General features: G+C 45.8%; 1 protein-coding gene across 1 annotated transcript in view; it reads left to right on the forward strand.

The window, feature by feature from the left end:
- Window positions 1–16,280, forward strand: part of LOC139652060 (serine-rich adhesin for platelets-like) — a 16,874-nt gene extending 594 nt beyond the window's left edge. The window contains exons 2-11 of the mRNA XM_071528998.1: window positions 15–168; window positions 278–367; window positions 468–663; window positions 1,713–3,408; window positions 13,105–13,695; window positions 13,798–13,954; window positions 14,050–14,212; window positions 14,330–14,519; window positions 15,154–15,295; window positions 16,155–16,280. Coding sequence (XP_071385099.1) covers window positions 15–168; window positions 278–367; window positions 468–663; window positions 1,713–3,408; window positions 13,105–13,695; window positions 13,798–13,954; window positions 14,050–14,212; window positions 14,330–14,519; window positions 15,154–15,295; window positions 16,155–16,280 — 3,505 coding nt within the window. The remainder of the gene's footprint in view (window positions 1–14; window positions 169–277; window positions 368–467; window positions 664–1,712; window positions 3,409–13,104; window positions 13,696–13,797; window positions 13,955–14,049; window positions 14,213–14,329; window positions 14,520–15,153; window positions 15,296–16,154) is intronic.
- The last annotated feature ends 408 nt before the right edge of the window (window positions 16,281–16,688 follow it).

Below are 16,688 nucleotides of genomic sequence, written 5' to 3' on the forward strand. Positions count from 1 at the left end.
GGTTTGGATTTCAGGACCATGAGCTCTCATTCCCCAGCTGATGGTGAGACTGCCCAGTTCCTGGCCAAGCAAGACATATTGTGGAAAGGCTTCCTAAACATGCTCAGTGTAGCCAAGTTTGTCACCAAGGGATATCTGGTTTCAGGATCTGCTGAAATTCTTAAAGCGGTATTGCATTTCACAATGATTGCATTTACACAGTGCTATCAAAAGAGTGTCACTAATTATGGTTGGAACTAAATTGGTAGACTTAAATAACTTTTTTTCTCGTGCTTAGGACCTACCTGATACTATACAAATTGGAGGACGAATCATGCCTCAAACAGTGTGGGACTATGTTGCGAGACTGAAGACCTCTGTTACAAAGGCAAGCAGTATATATTGCCTGTTGTGTCTCTTACAGCAATATCAAAAATAAACTAAGTTGATTCATATTTATTCCAATTATAATTCTTTTTGTTTCTTAGGAGTTGTGTGTGATCCGGTTTCACCCTGCAACAGAAGAGGAAGAGGTGGCCTATGTGTCCCTGTTTTCCTACTTCAGCAGCAGAGGGCGTTTTGGTGTGGTGGCCAATAACAGCCGTAGTATCAAGGACATATACCTTGTTCCACTCAGTGCAAAGGAAGCCATCCCATCCAAATTGCAACCTCTTGAAGGACCAGGTGTGACAATGCTTTGACTTGCTCTTATATTTACCAATACACAAGATCTGATGTAATAATACCTTGCATTATTTGACTAGGGTAAAAAAAACTGCTTTCCTGCTTTGGATGATGGAAGAAGGTTCATGGTTAAGTCATTGGAGTTATCGGGGGGGCACCTCCCATTACAAATGAATTAGGCCCACAACACCTCCAGAATTAACAGTAACAGGACACTGTTTTGCTACACTGCATTTGCATTACAGTGACACTGCACCTACAATTAGGTATATATTGAGGCCGCAGTATCTCACCCAATAATTTCCAATAGGCAAATGGGTTAACCCTGTTGGCTTGAGTCATCTACCACCTGTTCTGTTCTTTCTCTATTTTCATAACTTTTGAAAGTGTAATCAATATGCTGAGGCAGCCTTGGATACTGCTGCCATCAGTTGCTGACATGTGATGGCCCCAATGGGGTCTATTCCTTCCTGTCAGCTGTCTTACCCTAGTTAGCTGCTCTATTGTAACAGTAATCTCCAGACCAACTTAGTCGCAACCTTTAGCAATGCACAGGAACTGATCTATCCCCTGTACTATTAATATAACATAGTTGATACTGCATATTATAGCTCATTTGTCATTTGAATTGGATCCTTTTCAAGTGTCAGATTAGATGAAACTGAGACTGCAGTTTTCCTGCTGATATGGTGCTGGTGAGCAGAGGATTAGCGGTTTGAGCCAGTTCAAGGAGGTACTTTGTGTTCAAGTGCTGAACACAGAGCACCTGCCTGCAGCCAGTGACCATCAGTTACACTAGAATGCTAAGCTTTTTATGTATGATTTAGTTGAACTACCTGTCATTGTAAGCTTATTTGTCTATTTTGATAATTTATACATGTAACCTTTCTTTAATAAAGCAAGCTGTTTTAGAACACATTCTTATTTATGACAAAAAATGGCAATGCAACAATTAGGAAACAAGAGACAGTGGAACAAGACAGAGTTTTTCCTCAGTATTTAATTTAGATAAGTTGTAATGATTTATCTTACTTTTCTTTATTTCATAGGGCTTGAAAAGAACCGCCCCAATCTCCTTCTGGGACTGGCAATTATCCAGAAACCAAAACGTCCAGGAAGCTTGCAACAGGAAGTTGAAGAGAAAAGACCCAAAGTTCATATGCCCAAAGACCCCATGTGGATTCCGAAACCCCCAGTCCTCTATGGTTCTGACAAACTGGAGATATTCCAACCCTATGATCCAGAGACCCCTATCAGCACCACCCCTCCTGGTTCCCCTCCTTCTACTGGATCACCATCAGACTCGTCTTCCTCTGGCTCAATTACCATACCAACTCTCTTGACTTCCATCAAAGCAACCCCTCCTGTTTCTACCTCAGCCCCTGTTGCTGCCACTCAGTCCATCTCAAATACCCTCTCTGACAAGAATCCCACCGCCACATCCAGTGATAACACTCCCCTTCAGACTATCTTGAAGACTTTGTTTGGGAATAAACCATCTGACTCTATGATCCCCGCTGAGGGCAACTCTACAACAACCCCATTAAGTGCTATGAAGCTTCCAGTGCCCCCTCAAGTGCCTGGCCCAATGGAAGATCCAATAGTCCAACAGTATGGACAGAAATCCAAAGTCAAAGCAATAGAGGAGGAGGAAAATGAATTTGACCGACCATATGACCCAGAGGAGGAGTATGATCCAGCAATGGGATATGGAATGGTTGTTCCACATAGCATAGAAAAAATTAAGGCAGATGTCCCTGCACCATCAACCTTTGGGGAAGATGATGTGGCCTATGATCCTGAAGATGAGACTATCTTTGAGGATATGCAAAGTGATATTGATGTAGGAAAGGCCCCTGCTCCAGCCCAAACTTCAGCGCCTACACCATGCCCTGTCCCAATTCCAACCCAGGTCCTAACACCAGTTTCCAATTCAACCCCAGCTCAAGCTTCCACCCCAGCCCCAGTCTTGCAGAACCTCCCTACAGGCACTGTGGTTATCTCAGCTGCAACATTGACTGAACAACAGCGGATGCTTGAGGAGCTTAATAAGCAGATTGAAGAGCAAAAACGTCAATTGAAGGAGCAGGAAGAAGCACTGCGTCAACAGAGAGAGGCTGTGGGCATGTTCATGGCTCACTTTTCTGTTTCTGATTCACTGATGTCTCCCCCAACAAAATCTCTGCCTCTCGGTCAGCCCTCTGCATCTCAGCAGAGTGACATAATTCAGTCAGAGTCAAAGCCTTCAGAATCAACAGACAAGACCAACGACCTTACAATGGCTTTGAATAATCAAAGTGCGGATTCACAAACTGTCAAGACAGAAGACACAACTACCAACCCTGATTTGAAAAACGACATGTCCATTGTTACTGAACAAGATGAAACACAGGAACATGTTAAGGAAAGTGACAAGTATTCCTCAGCTGGAGAGATTGAAGACTCTGATGTCGCTTATGATCCAGAGGATGAATCACTCTTTAATGAAATGCAAGATGATGTATTTCAAGGGGGCAGTGTGAAGACTCGGGACTCATCTTTGTCTAGAGCAGGGCATGGTGCCTCCCATAAGGGTACTCCTCCGAATTCATACCATGGCAGAAGGCGTAAGCAGTCACCAAAGAGGCGGAGTCGCAGAGAAAGGGACCGCCATGGAAGCCCCTCAAGAAGGTCCCAGCGACGCTCCCCTTCACATTCCCGAAGGAAGAAAGAAAGGGACAGACACAGAAGAAGTGAAAGGGACAGGTCAAGGCATAGAGCTAGGGACCAATCTGAACGCCAGGGGCGCCATCGCAGGGACCATGCCTCGCGCCGGCATTCTCATGGACATAATAGATCCCCATCATCCCCCAGAAGAAGAGATGCTCTCTCCTTTTCACCAAGACAGCAAAGGGAACCTTCTCCTCAAGCCCTTGAGGAATCAAAACATCCAAGTGTTCTGAGAAATACACCATTAGGCCCTGACCTTGGACCACTTGTAGAGAGCGACACCTTATCATACACGCCTGTTACTATTAAAAATGATCCTGATGGACCTCAGTTAAAATGTAATCATGTTGAGTTTGCAACTACACAGCAAAAGAGCCTTGACAAAGTCTCGTCTCCAGTGACACATGAACTTCTCACCAATGTGAAGCTTGAATATAAAGAACTATCAAAATCCCCGGAGCCTCAAAAACTTTCATTCAGTGATCATCACAACACAGGCAGTGGTCCTCCTCAGCAGGTGGATATGCCCTCTCAACAGGAATTAATGCTTAAACACAAAATTGAAAGTACAGTTCCTCTAAGAGAAATTGATCCACCTATCCGAGATTCTCCTCAGAGCCCTGATCCAGAGCCACAGTTTATGAAGCCCAACAACATAGAAAAGAGTGACTCAGATAAGGTAGAGGACGCCAATGATCTTGGGTCAGTTATCAGTGGCTCAAAACCATGTGTGAGTGGTGAAATTCATTGTCTGTCTATTGGAGGTCAAGAAACAATGGCCAGTTTGAAATGGCCTAGCATTGGAGGTCCAATTCCAAATATGACAAGTTCAGATATCAGAGCTCCAGATTTAAGAGGCCCAGGTTTCAGAGGCCGAGGTATGGGAGGGGCAGACAAACAGATGGAAAGGAGAGGTCCAGGCTTAAGACATCCAGAATTACTAGGCCAAGGTGCAAGACATTCAAGTCCAGGTACAGGCTCAGATAGTAATGGGTTAGGACCAGATCTAAGAGGCCAAGGTCCAGAGATGGGAATACCCAAAATGAGGAGTCCTGGACCAGAAGCCCCCGGGATGCAAAATCATATCCCAGATAGAAGAGGCTCAGAGCCAGAGATAAGTAACCAAGGTATTAGAGGCCCAGGGACAAATATAAGTCGCCCAGGAATGAGGGGCCCAGGACCGCGTATGAGTGGTCCAGGGATAAGAAGTCCAGCACCTGACTTCACAGGCTCAGGAATTAGGGGTCCAGGACCATATATGAGATTGCCAGGAATTGGGGGGCCAGGACTAGATATGAGAGGGCCTGCAATTAGGGGCCCTGGACCAGATATGAAAGGACCAGGAAGTAGGGGTCCACATCTAGATATGAGAGAGCCAGGAATTAGATGTCCTGGACAAAATATGAGAGGCCCAGGTGTAAGCCCAGACAGTTGGGGTCCTGGACCAGACATGAGAGACCTAGCGGTGAGGGGTCAAGGGCCAGATATGAAGGGTCCAGAGCCTAATATGAGAGAACCAGGCATTAAAGATCAAAATCCAGATAGAATCGGTTCAGGACCAGCTGCGAGAGGCCCAGGAATGAGGCTTCCAGAGCCAGATATGCAAAGCGCAGGGATGCAAGGTGTAAAGGGTCCAGGCCCTGCTATGAGACACCAAGAACCAGACATAAGAGGACAAAGGCTTGCACCAGCTGTTACAAATTCACATATGAGTGGATCAGACCTACAGAATGAGAGGAGAGGTCTAGGCATAAATAACCTGGAGGTACAATGCCCAACTAACAGAGATTCCACTCTAGTTATGAAGGGCCCTTGGTCAGATAATATAGGCCCAGACATGAGAGGCCCTGGACCAGATATGCATCATCCAAGTCCAGATATGAGAGGGCCAGTTGTGATGGGTGAGAGGAGAGGCCTAGATGTTAGTTGTCCACAGCCAGGTCTAATGGGCTTAAGGTCAGACATGTGGAGACCAGAGACAGAAATCCCACATCGTGGGCCAGGTATTATGGATGAAGGGAGATGTCCATCTTTGAGGGGCCCACAGAGAGAAGGTAGGGCTCCAAGTTCAGACCGGACAGATATGATGGATTGGAGGCCAGATATGGTGGATCAAAGATGTTCTAGTGTGAGTGACGCAGGTCCAGAAATGAGAGATCGAGGATCAGATATGACAGGTAGAGGCAGAGGTAGGGGCAGAGGTTGGGCCATGAGAGATCACAGCCCGGAGAAAGGCCTAGAACAACATATGATATGTCCAGGACCAGGTGTTAGAGGTGAAAGTCCAGATATTGGGGGTCCAAGATCAGCTATGAGGGGTCAAGGTACAGTTGGGAGAGGCCAAAGTCAGAATTTCAAATGTCCAAGTCCAGATAAGAGGGGACCAGGTATAAGCATTCCAGGCCCAGGTCTAACAGGTGAAAGCCCTGGTGGTCCAAGGCCAGATATGAGGGGTCCAGGGTCAGATTTGAGAGGTCAGAATCCAGATATGGGCGCAAGGCCAGACAGAAGGGGTCCAAGGCCAGAGGTGAGAGGTCCAGAATCAAGTTTGATGGGGCTAAGGCCAGCCCTGAGGGGCCAAGTTTCAGATGTGAGAGGTCAGAATCCAGATATAAGGAGTCCAGGGACAGATATGAGTAGTTCAGGGCAAGACTCAAGAGGTCGTGGTCAAGTTTTAAGGGATCCAAGTCCAGAAATAAGGGGTCTAGGTCCAGCTTTTAGAGGCCCAGGAACAGATTGGAAGGAGCACAAGCATGATAGTGGTCCAGGGTCAGAAGAAAGGGGCCCACGGCCTGGTATAGGGGGTTTGAGGTTGGGGACTGGTCAAGATGGGGCTCTAGATTTAGAGAAGAGAAGACTACGACAAGGTAGTTTTTTAGAGTCAAATGCACCTCCAGGTTTAGAGGGTAGAGTTCTAAGAGCAGATAGAGTATCCCCCGGAGTGATAGAAGAAAGGCAGGGGCCACAGAGAGGGCAAGGTTTAGGTATGAGGGGACCAGGACCCAACATAAGTGATGAAAGGGGTGGACCCAACATATTAGGTGCAGGCCAAGATATGAGAGGGCCTGGAGAAGAGCTCAGGGAGCCACGATCAGATATCAGGGCTGAAAGGAGTGGGCATGGGCCAAACATAAGAGAATCAGAAATTATGCATGAATTAAGGGGAGCTGATATGAGAGGGGCAGGTTATAGGATCCCTGATCAAGATATGGGTGATGTGAGTGGCCCAGATACAAGGGGTGAAAGGAGTGGGTTACATGCAAGGGGTCCAGGGATAGACACTGGAAGAACAGGTGCAGATATGGGGAATGCAGACATGCAAGGGCCAATCATGCAGGGTCCATGGCTAGGCATGAGAAATGAACAAAGAGGTCAAGAAGACAGAGGTCCCATTCCAGACATGAGGAATCCAGATTGGAGAGGTCCAGGACCAGATATTGGTGGTCCTGATAGGGAGGGTGAATGGAGAGGGCCACACCATATGGGTCCTCATATGAGGGGTCAGAGTCAAAACAGAGGTCCGGGCCCACACATTAGGGATCCAGATTGGAGTGGTCCAGGATCAAACATGAGAGATGAATGGAGAGGGCCTGATATAAGAGGATCAGATCCAGTCATAAGAGGGCCAGGTATACAAGATGAATGGAGAGGCTATGGACCTGATAGGAGAGGTCCAAACATGGAGGGCCCAGGGCCTGATAGAAGAGGACTTGGAGGCCTAGACTTAAGAGGATCGGGGCCTGAAATGAGAGGTCCAGGTATGGAGGGCCCAGGGCCTGAGAGGAGAGGACCGGGAGGTCCAGACTTCAGAGGACCAGGGCCTGAAAGGACAGGACCAGGTATGGAGGGCCAAGGGCCTGAGAGGAGAGGACCGGGAGGTCCAGACTTCAGAGGACCAGGGCCTGAAAGGAGAGGTCCAGGTATCGAGGGCCCAGGGCCTGACAGGAGAGGACCAGGAGGTTCAAAGATGAGGGGACCGGGGCCTGAAAGGACAGGTCCTGGGATGGAGGGTCCAGGACCTGACAGGAGAGGACTGGGAGGTCCTGACTTCAGGGGACCGGGACCTGAAAGGACAGGTCCAGGTATCGAGGGCCCAGGGCGTGACAGGAGAGAACGGGGAGGTCCAGACTTCAGAGGACCAGGGCCTGAAAGGAGAGGTCCAGGTATTGAGGGCCCAGGGCCTGACAGGAGAGGACCAGGAGGTTCAAACATGAGGGGACCGGGGCCTGAAAGGACAGGTTCTGTGATGGAGGGTCCAGGACCTGACATGAGAGGACTGGGAGGTCCTGACTTTAGGGGACCGGGACCTGAAAGGACAGGTCCAGGTATCGAGGGCCCAGGGCCTGACAGGAGAGAACAGGGAGGTCCAGACTTCAGGGGACCAGGGCCTGAAAGTACAGATCCAGGTATGGAGGGTCCAGGGCCTGACAGGAGAGGACCAGGAGGTCCAAACATGAGGGGACCGGGGCCTGAAAGGACAGGTCCAGGTATGGCGGGTCCAGGGCCTGACAGAAGAGGACGGGGACATCCAGACATCAGGGGACCAGGGCCGGGGACTGAGAGGAGAGGTCCGAATATGGAGGGCCCAAGGCCTGACAGGATAGGACCAGGAGGTCCAGACATCAGGGGACCAGGGCCAGAACAGAGAGGTCCAGATATAGAGGGTCCAGGGCCAGACAGGAGAGGTCCACACTTAAGGGTATCTGGGAATGAAAGGAGAGGTCCAGATATGGAAGGTCCATGGCCTGATAGGAGAGGTCCAGATTTCAGAGGACCTGCGCCTGAAAGAAGAGCCCCAGATATGGAGGGCTCGGGGCCTGATAAGAGAGGTCCAGGAGGTCCAGACTTCAGGGGACCAGGGCCTGAAAGTAGAGGCCCAGATATAGAGGGCCCAGGACCTGATTGGAGAGGTCCAGAAGGATCAGACTTAAGAGGCCCAGGCATCCGGAAAGGTCCAAATGCAGAAGGCCCCAGACATGATAGAAGAGGCCCCAGAGATGAATGGGGAGGGGCAGAATTTGGAGGGCCAGGATCTATCCAAGAAGGCCCAGATATGGAGGGCTCAGGGCCTGACAGAAGAGGTCCAGATTTGAGGGGGCCAAGGCCTATAAGAGGACCAGGGTCCGATATGAGCCGTCTAAATAGGGTAGATGAATGGAGAGGGCCAGGCTTCAGGGGCTCAGGACCAGATAGGAGAGGTACAGACACGGAGGAACTGTGGCCTGATAGAAGGGGGCCAAATTTGGAGGGTCTAGGGCCTGAAAGAAGGGCCCCAGGAGATGAATGGAGAGGGCCTGGGTACAGGGACCCAGGGCCTGTCCAGGAATGTCCAGATATGGAGTACAGAGGGCCTGGTAGGAAAGGTCATGGAAATGAATGGAGAGGGCCTGGCTATGGGGGCCCAGGGCCCATCCAGGAAGGCCCAGATATGGCATTCCCAGGGCCTGGTAGGAGAGGTTCAGGAAATGAATGGAGAGGGCCTAATAGAGGAGGGCCTGAGCCAGATAGAAGGGGACCTGGACCAGATTTCAGAAGGGAAAGAGATCCAGACATGAGAGGACCAGGCCATGACAGGAGAGGGTCAGGCATGAGAGAACCAGGGCCTGATATGAGGGCAGGTCCAAATATGGGGGGTGATTGTAGGCAGCCAGACTTAAGGGGTTTAGGACCCAATAGGAGAGGTCCAAACATGGAAGAACCAGGATTGGATGACAGAGGTCCAGGCATGGTGGGTGATTGGAATGGGCCTGACATGGATCGCCGAGGCCCAGATAGTAGAGGTTTTGGGCCAGACTTCAAGGGGGATATGAGAGGTCCAAACATGGATGGACCTGGGCCTGATTGGAGAGGTCCAGACTTCAGGAATCCATGGCCCAACAGAAGAGGCCAAGATATGGAAGTACAAGGCCTTGATAGAAGAGGTCCAGGAGGTCCAGACTTCAGGAGGCCAGGACCTGAAAGCAGAAATCCAAACATTGAAGGCCCAGTGCCTGATAGGAGAGGTCCAGGTATGGGAGATGAATGGAGTGGGTCAGAAAGTAGAGGACCTGGGTCTGATAGGAGAGGGCCAGGATCTGAAAGGCGAGGTCTAGACATGGAAAACTCAGGACCAGGTAGACGAGGACCTGAGCAAGATTTCAGGAGGGAAAGGAGAGGTCTGGACATGAGAGGGCCAGGGCCTGATGGAAAAGTTTCACAATTGCACGATGATTGGAGAGGACCAGATTTAAGGGGGTCAGCACCTGAAAGGCAAGGTTCACATAGTAGAGGACCTGGGCCTGAGAGGTGGGGTCCAAACATGGAGGGCACTAGGTCTGATATGGTGGGCCCAGGGTTGGACACAAGGGGGCCTGAGCCAGACTTCAAGGAAGATCTGCAAGGGTTAGATAAAAGGGGTCTGGGGTCTGACAGCAGAGGGCCAGACATGAGAGGTAGGGAACCAGGGCTGAGGGGTCAAACAGCATGTAATGAAAGGAGAGGCCCAGATTTGAGGCATTCAGATATATCAACATCACCTCATTTCAATAGTCCAAGGATGCTTTTGCACAATCAAGCCAATTCAGAGACCCAGATGGATCAACAGACTACCAGATTCCAAGGCCTTGGTGGCCCACATTCTGGTCCATTCAACAGGCCCACAGGTCCAGCTCCAGACAGTGGAGGGCAACCATGCCTCCGTTTTGACAGCCCACAAAATCAGCCAGCAGTAAGGCCACAGAGACACAGAGCTCCTTTACTTCCCACTCCCACGGAAGGTCTCATTCGCTTCCCAACTCGTATAATCAACAGCCCTGACACCTTCAGCAAAAAACAGCAAAACAGTAACACAACAGACAGTCATGGAAGGGAACGAAATAGAGGTAGACCAGTGAGTCGAGAAAGAGAGTTGGACAAAGAAGTGGGGAGACAGGAGCAGGGACGAAACAGCGTATTAAACATAAGCACACCTGTAGGTGTAAGCAAAGGAGGTGGAGAAGATAAGAGGCAAGAGGGCAGTGAAATTGATAAAAACAGGGTCCATGGTGTGTGTGAACAAACTAAGACCAAACCAAGATGTGAGGAGCCAAGTGACAAACAGGCTAAAAATGACAACACAGACACCCCTCAGGACAGTAAGGTGTCTACTTGACTGAGAAACAAGTAGAAATGCTATGGCATTGTCATTTTTGAGGCAAATGCCACAGTACTACACATATTGAATGTATTTTGTGTAAATATAGTGGTAGTCCAAGTCTAATTGAAATTTCATTATGATCTACAGGCAAAGCCATGCAAAAGATCAGACTTTCTACCTTAATAGGGAAATGCTCATGAAGATATATCAGTTCATTATGTTCTGGCTGGTGTTGTTTCATACAAGATAGATGCATTTATTTTCGTCATTTGATTATGACTGAATGCCTCCTCTTCAGCATTACTGTTCACAACTTGCTTGCTGTAAAGACAAATCAATATGTAATTCAAGTTAAAAATGTTTGTACAGTACAGTAAATAGATTTTTTTTTTTATTATTTCTAAACATAGCCATAGTGTTGTCAGTACAGTAGCCTTGATTTGGCTTATATGTTCAGTTGTCTGCTGATATAATAATGGCTTGTTCCAGTGTTCTTTTAAAATGCAAGAAGTCAATAAAAAGAGAAAGAAACCTTTTAGAATTGTGTTTAATCTCATTTTGTAATCAAGATGTTGTGATTGATTGATTGCCATGGTGAGAGAAGTACCCAAATCTGTTAGAAAAAAGATAAATGTTTATTAATGATGTAATCAAGAGACAAATCCTGGAGCTGCTCCATTTATACTAAATGGAAGGTCAAGTTTGCAGATAACAGTACTGTGGTGAGTTTATGGGATATGGGCATATATTCCGGTTCATACCAGTTATGTGGTGTTTGGTTTTCATTAACTTCTTCTTCTTGTACTCCCTCTGATTACTTCTGTTAGAGTTAACATTTTAGAATGTTTTGAATGTATTTTTTTCTTCTTTAAAGTAACAAACTAGTTTAACTACCCGTATTTGCTTGTAATGAAATTAAAGTAAGAAGATAGCGAAATGGAAATACTCCTGAAAACTTTGAAAATATACCTCCTTCTAACCATGTCCTGTTGTTATTTAGGCCTAACAGATTTTGATATTTAGGCTACTTGACAATGTATGCAGTAATTGTCCAAAAATCATTGAAAGGCTATTCAAAAGAGACGTTCAAAAGGCTAACAATTAACTGATTCCACAGAAATTTATTTATTTATTTAAAGTAGTCTTTTGTTTAAATAGCACACAGATTGCTTAATCATCATTTATCATGGGTAACTGGTCAATATTCTAGTTTTACAATTTAACAATGCCTTTAACACAACATCTTGTTTTGTAGTTATGGCAATTTCAGACTATTTTTTGTTTTTTATTAATGCTGTCTCTGTTAATTATGCAGTTCTTTGTAGCACAGCATTCTAAATACGGGTAGGCCTACCTGATGATGCTTCTGGGTTATGTTTTCTGCTTCCCTTTGGGTATTTGCCTGTAAAACCCAGAGACACAAATTGATACTCAGATTGAGCGGTCATTAAATATTGGATGTATCAAAACCTTTGTCACCTATGATAAATTAAGGTTGCTGTATTTGGCCCACTATTTTGGCATCTGGCCGACTGTTTTTGAGTTTTTGAGTCTCTTTTTTTTTTTTTTTTAACATCTGAATTGAGAAATATAGTTGGCTATCTCTAAAATTGGTCTATCCTTTTCTGACTTGTAGAATTAAATATGCCTTTAATTAATCATTATTATTATTATTACTATTACTATTGTTGTTGTTGCTCTTATAGTACAGTGCATTGAACATGACAATATTCAATTTCTATATAAAATACATTTCCACAGTGTGAGGCCTGGTAAACGAAGATTTAATTGCTATGAACTTTATTGTAGATTTGTAGTTAAAAGTTCATGCAGTTAATTGCTTAGGAGAAACAGTTTCATATTTGTCAATTGGAAAAGCCTTGGTGATTTTGTCAGAACCGAACGGAACCAGCAGGGATTAAGTTGTCCTCGGTTTGTATTATTACTTGCTATAATTCACCATGCAAATGAAGCACTGGTAAGCTTGATGTGAACGCTACGACGTCAGTTGCCACCCGCGACCACCGGGCTGGAGTTCACTTGAGGACAACAGCACACCGGTAGAAAGAAAGGTGAGTAACTTCAGTATACGGGCTATTTCGTAATTTTGTCATCGGCATGTTGACAGCCTATCTATCATCAATCGGGCAAGTTAGCAATTCGCTCTGGGAAATGTGGTTTTAAGTGTTTTACCCCTTTTAAGATGTCGGAGTTCTGCATAAAAAATCAACGTCGGCCAAGTTATCCCGAATTTGCTAGCTTAAGGAAACTTGTTTGCTAACTGACTAACGTTAGAGTTTGGTAGGCCGATTTCTTGCATCCCTGGATATAGCTTATTGTTAATTATTAATAGTTTGTTCAAGCTAACTGCAACGCTAATTTATGCTAGGTTCGTAGCTGCCATTTTAGTGAATGAGGTAATGTGTCAGAGCGGGAAAAAGTTAACCTAGTGCCTACAATGCACAATCTCTCTGGGTCAGTCAGGTAGCTAAGCTACGGTCAGTTAGCAAAGCAGCGTTAGTCGAGGTCACTAGAAAAAGTGAATGCTTGTAGCGTCATGGTGTTGATGTTTGCCACATAAAGTTTATTCTGATTTCTTTCCCATCTCTAGAGTCAAGGATGTCAACATTTTCGACAGCTTGTAAAACCATCCATGTGTCACCGTCATCCAGAGAATATAGCTGTGACACTGTTGGGGTGATTGTGAGCCAAAGTGGATGTATGACACATGATCCGGGGCAGATTTTGGGCACTGAACTCAATCTAATGGAGATGACAGAAATTGAATACACACATCTTCAGCACATTATTCAGACACACATGGAGGCACAAGCTGCGGATCCTGATGGGTCAGATGTCAGATGTCACCCCACTACAGCGACAACTAAAGATGCTGCTGTATCCATAGTGATTTCGCCCTCCCCAACCACCCAAGCTATTGACCTGTCAACTTCAACTGACGAGCAATCTCTGATGAGCAGTCTGCCAGGAGAAAAGACACCGACCACTTGTGGAGAGGTTCCAGTTTCTGTGCTAGCCAGAGTCAGACGTGAAGTCAGTATGACCCAGGCAGAACCACCTGCCAACAGCAGCACATCTTTGCTGACCCGACCCCACCCATCTGCTCGAGTTTGCTTGGAGAAAAGGTTTAACTGCGTGCCTGGTGACATTCCCAGACAGCAAGATGCTCAGTCAGCTGTTCTTAGCAAGTATGCTTCACCGATGTGGCGTTGTGCTATTTGTTAATAACTATGTAATGCTGGTATACTCATTGCTATGCAATGTACAAAATCTCCTCTGTTGTGTTTCAGTTTTTTGACAATATCTCAGCAGTCCGCGGAGGCTCAAGAGGCAGTCATACATCCACAAATGCAGAAGTGGATGAGATCCGATCGAGCTAATCCTATTGAGCTTTCAAACCCATACGGAGGGGGCGTGTTCAACCCAGTCGCTGGCATATGTGGACAAGTATGATGAAAATAGTGTATAACTGTTTTTTCTCACTGCTCCAAAGGTACTGGCTGAATGCTCTGTTTAATCAATTTGTCTAATTTTAATCCCAGGTGTTTGGCCATATTCCTCACATGGTTGAATCCAACAAGCATCAGGGTTTGATCATCCCCAAGAATTTGTCTTTAACTTATCGCCCAGAGAGGGTTGTTACAAAAACCAAGATTATCAGTCGCACCAACCCAACAGAGGAGCAGCATTTGGTGAAAGTGGAAAGTAAAAATCAGTATTCTAATCCTTGTGTCTTATTTACAGTTGTACTTATTTGTATTACGCTGCAGATAGAAGTTTGTCTCCAACTTCTTCTCATACACACCTTCATGTTTTATGTAGCTAATGCTGTTGCCAAGCCTGCTGCCCCCATTAAGCGTGTTAGGGCCCATGGCCCTAGGCCCCTCAAGGCTGCTAAGGCTGCCCCAGACTCAGCTGGACAAGCAGGGAGCAGCACCAGGAAGAGAGCTCAATCTTGTGTGGAGAGTAGCCAGCGCAGAGAGAGACACAACAGCAAAGAGAGAGACCGCAGGTATACAGTCATTAGAAACAGTTGTACTTGTCTTTAATAATGGTGCACTCTTCCACATGTAATTTGTGTGACATGGATTGATCTAGGCTGTAACACTGATTATTCTGTTTGAATTTGAATAGGCTACTCTTGCTCATCTTGAGACTTATGAACATTACAGCAGTAAATGCAGTCAGTTTACTAAATTATATTAGTAGCTCCTGGAGTAAAAATTGTCTCAAGCAGTTTTGAAAGAAACATGTTTAGAAGCAATTTTCCCCCTCTCATAGTGCTGAGTTTTGTGAGGAATTTTAGCTAAGAGAACATTGTAATTGCTCACCCTTTTTATCCCGTTGAGTGAAATCCCCTTACAATTATCTGTTTTCTTTGTTGGGCTGGGCTGCAGGCACAGCTCCATACATTGCCCTGAGGTTTAACGTATTGCCAGTTTAACATTTTGAAGTGCACATGCCTGGAGGCATGGCCAGAATGGCCCAGCCATCACTAGGGACATCTAGTCTTGTTTATATTAACCCCTGAAGTTAGAAAATTTCCACTTATAAAATATGATAAGGCCAATTTGATCCCACTTCATATTCATTCAGACCCCCATCAAAAAGCTCAAAACGTTTGCGTTACCTGTTCCGCTATGCAGGAAGAGGATTCGTTTGTGCTGTGATGAGCTCAACATGCTGGTGCCATTCTGCCACCCAGAGACGGACAAAGCCACCACCCTTCAGTGGACCGCTGCCTTCCTGAAGTACATCAAAGATGTGTATGGAGACACCTTCAAAGAGGTAAATATTTGTGTTGTTTCACCTTGGTGTAAAAGCTTCCCGGGACCTATGATCAGAAGGATTTTGGCTTGATCATCCCGCAGCTTAATTATTTGAGACTAGAAACCTGGAGCTGGGAGGTAACAGCTCTTAATTACATCACCTTGTGCTGCTTGAGTAGTACATAATACAACTGACTTTATATGACTATTATTATCCAGAGTGAAGTTGAAAGTGTTTTGTTTTTTGCCATAGCAGCTCAGCTATGAAATTCCTGATTGATTCTGCTACTATGTGATGGTGATTCACTTCCCCCTTAAAAGAGAATATCAGTGTCATTTAGAGTTATAGCCCATTTTCTACTGTCTACATCTAGTTTACATTTCCCCCAACCATTTTACAATGCATGCAGTATGCAATTAGATGTTTTAACACAGCTGAGACTTCCATTTCTTTCTTTGCATATCAGGTGATTGACAGTAAGAAGAGCGTAACATAATCACTAAGGATGTCAGCGTCAGTTTTGTCTCCATCTTATGTTCACATTGTGACGCATGCCTTGCTCATCCAAGCCTGAGCCTGAAATATTCTCTGGTCCAACGAGAGGTCTCTGAAGGCATGTACTGATATGAAACACTCACCTTGAACACACTCAAGCACAATGAAATAACAATAGAATGGAGAAACCTTTGCAAAATATCAAATTAATGCTTTATGTTTACTGTGATGTATTATCTAACGTGGGTAAACTCGGTAAATGTCTGTGGAAGTTGTTTATCATACTGTACAAAAATGAATGGCAGCAAATGATTGTCTGCAGACACCACCAGCAGAGGGGCAACTCAAATGATAGGCACAAACCTATTCTCCCCCTTTACAGGAGTTTCAGAACACATTCTGTTTTGAGACAGGGGTCTGCCTTAAACCCAGCTGTACCTCCGGCCAGGTCCCAGCCCGCCAGGAGATGACAGAGACAACAAGTACTCCTCTGGCAGCAGAACAGTGACCCCCACACTATTAATCATATTTAATTGACCAAATATTTATTAGTAAATTTATTTTACCTTTGACTGGCTGGAGTTATCCCATCAGGTCTGGCTCTGGAATACTAGCTTTCTCACAAAAGCATCAGGTACTGACGCTTTTTTAGTCCTATTTTTGAAGGAAAAGCTACATAGATGTTACATTGTTGTAGTGACATTCAAGTGTCATTAACTTGTGAGGAGTTCCACTTCAAACTACATTCCAATGATTTAGAAAGTGGAAGGTTTTCACTCCCAGACCATGTATGTGATACTCCAACATGGTTGGCATCTCAGGACCACAGTAGATCAGGTTACTGTATTACTTGACAGGCCATTTTGTTATACAGCTGATATTTTCTTTTTAGAGTTTGTAGAAGAGTGCTTTGCCC

The sequence above is a fragment of the Centroberyx affinis genome, unplaced genomic scaffold, assembly GCF_046629955.1.
Source record: "Centroberyx affinis isolate AG114_WGS23_722 - 3 ecotype Tasmania unplaced genomic scaffold, CSIRO-AGI_Caff_v1 ptg001751l_1, whole genome shotgun sequence".
NCBI classification, from domain to species: Eukaryota; Metazoa; Chordata; class Actinopteri; order Beryciformes; family Berycidae; genus Centroberyx; species Centroberyx affinis.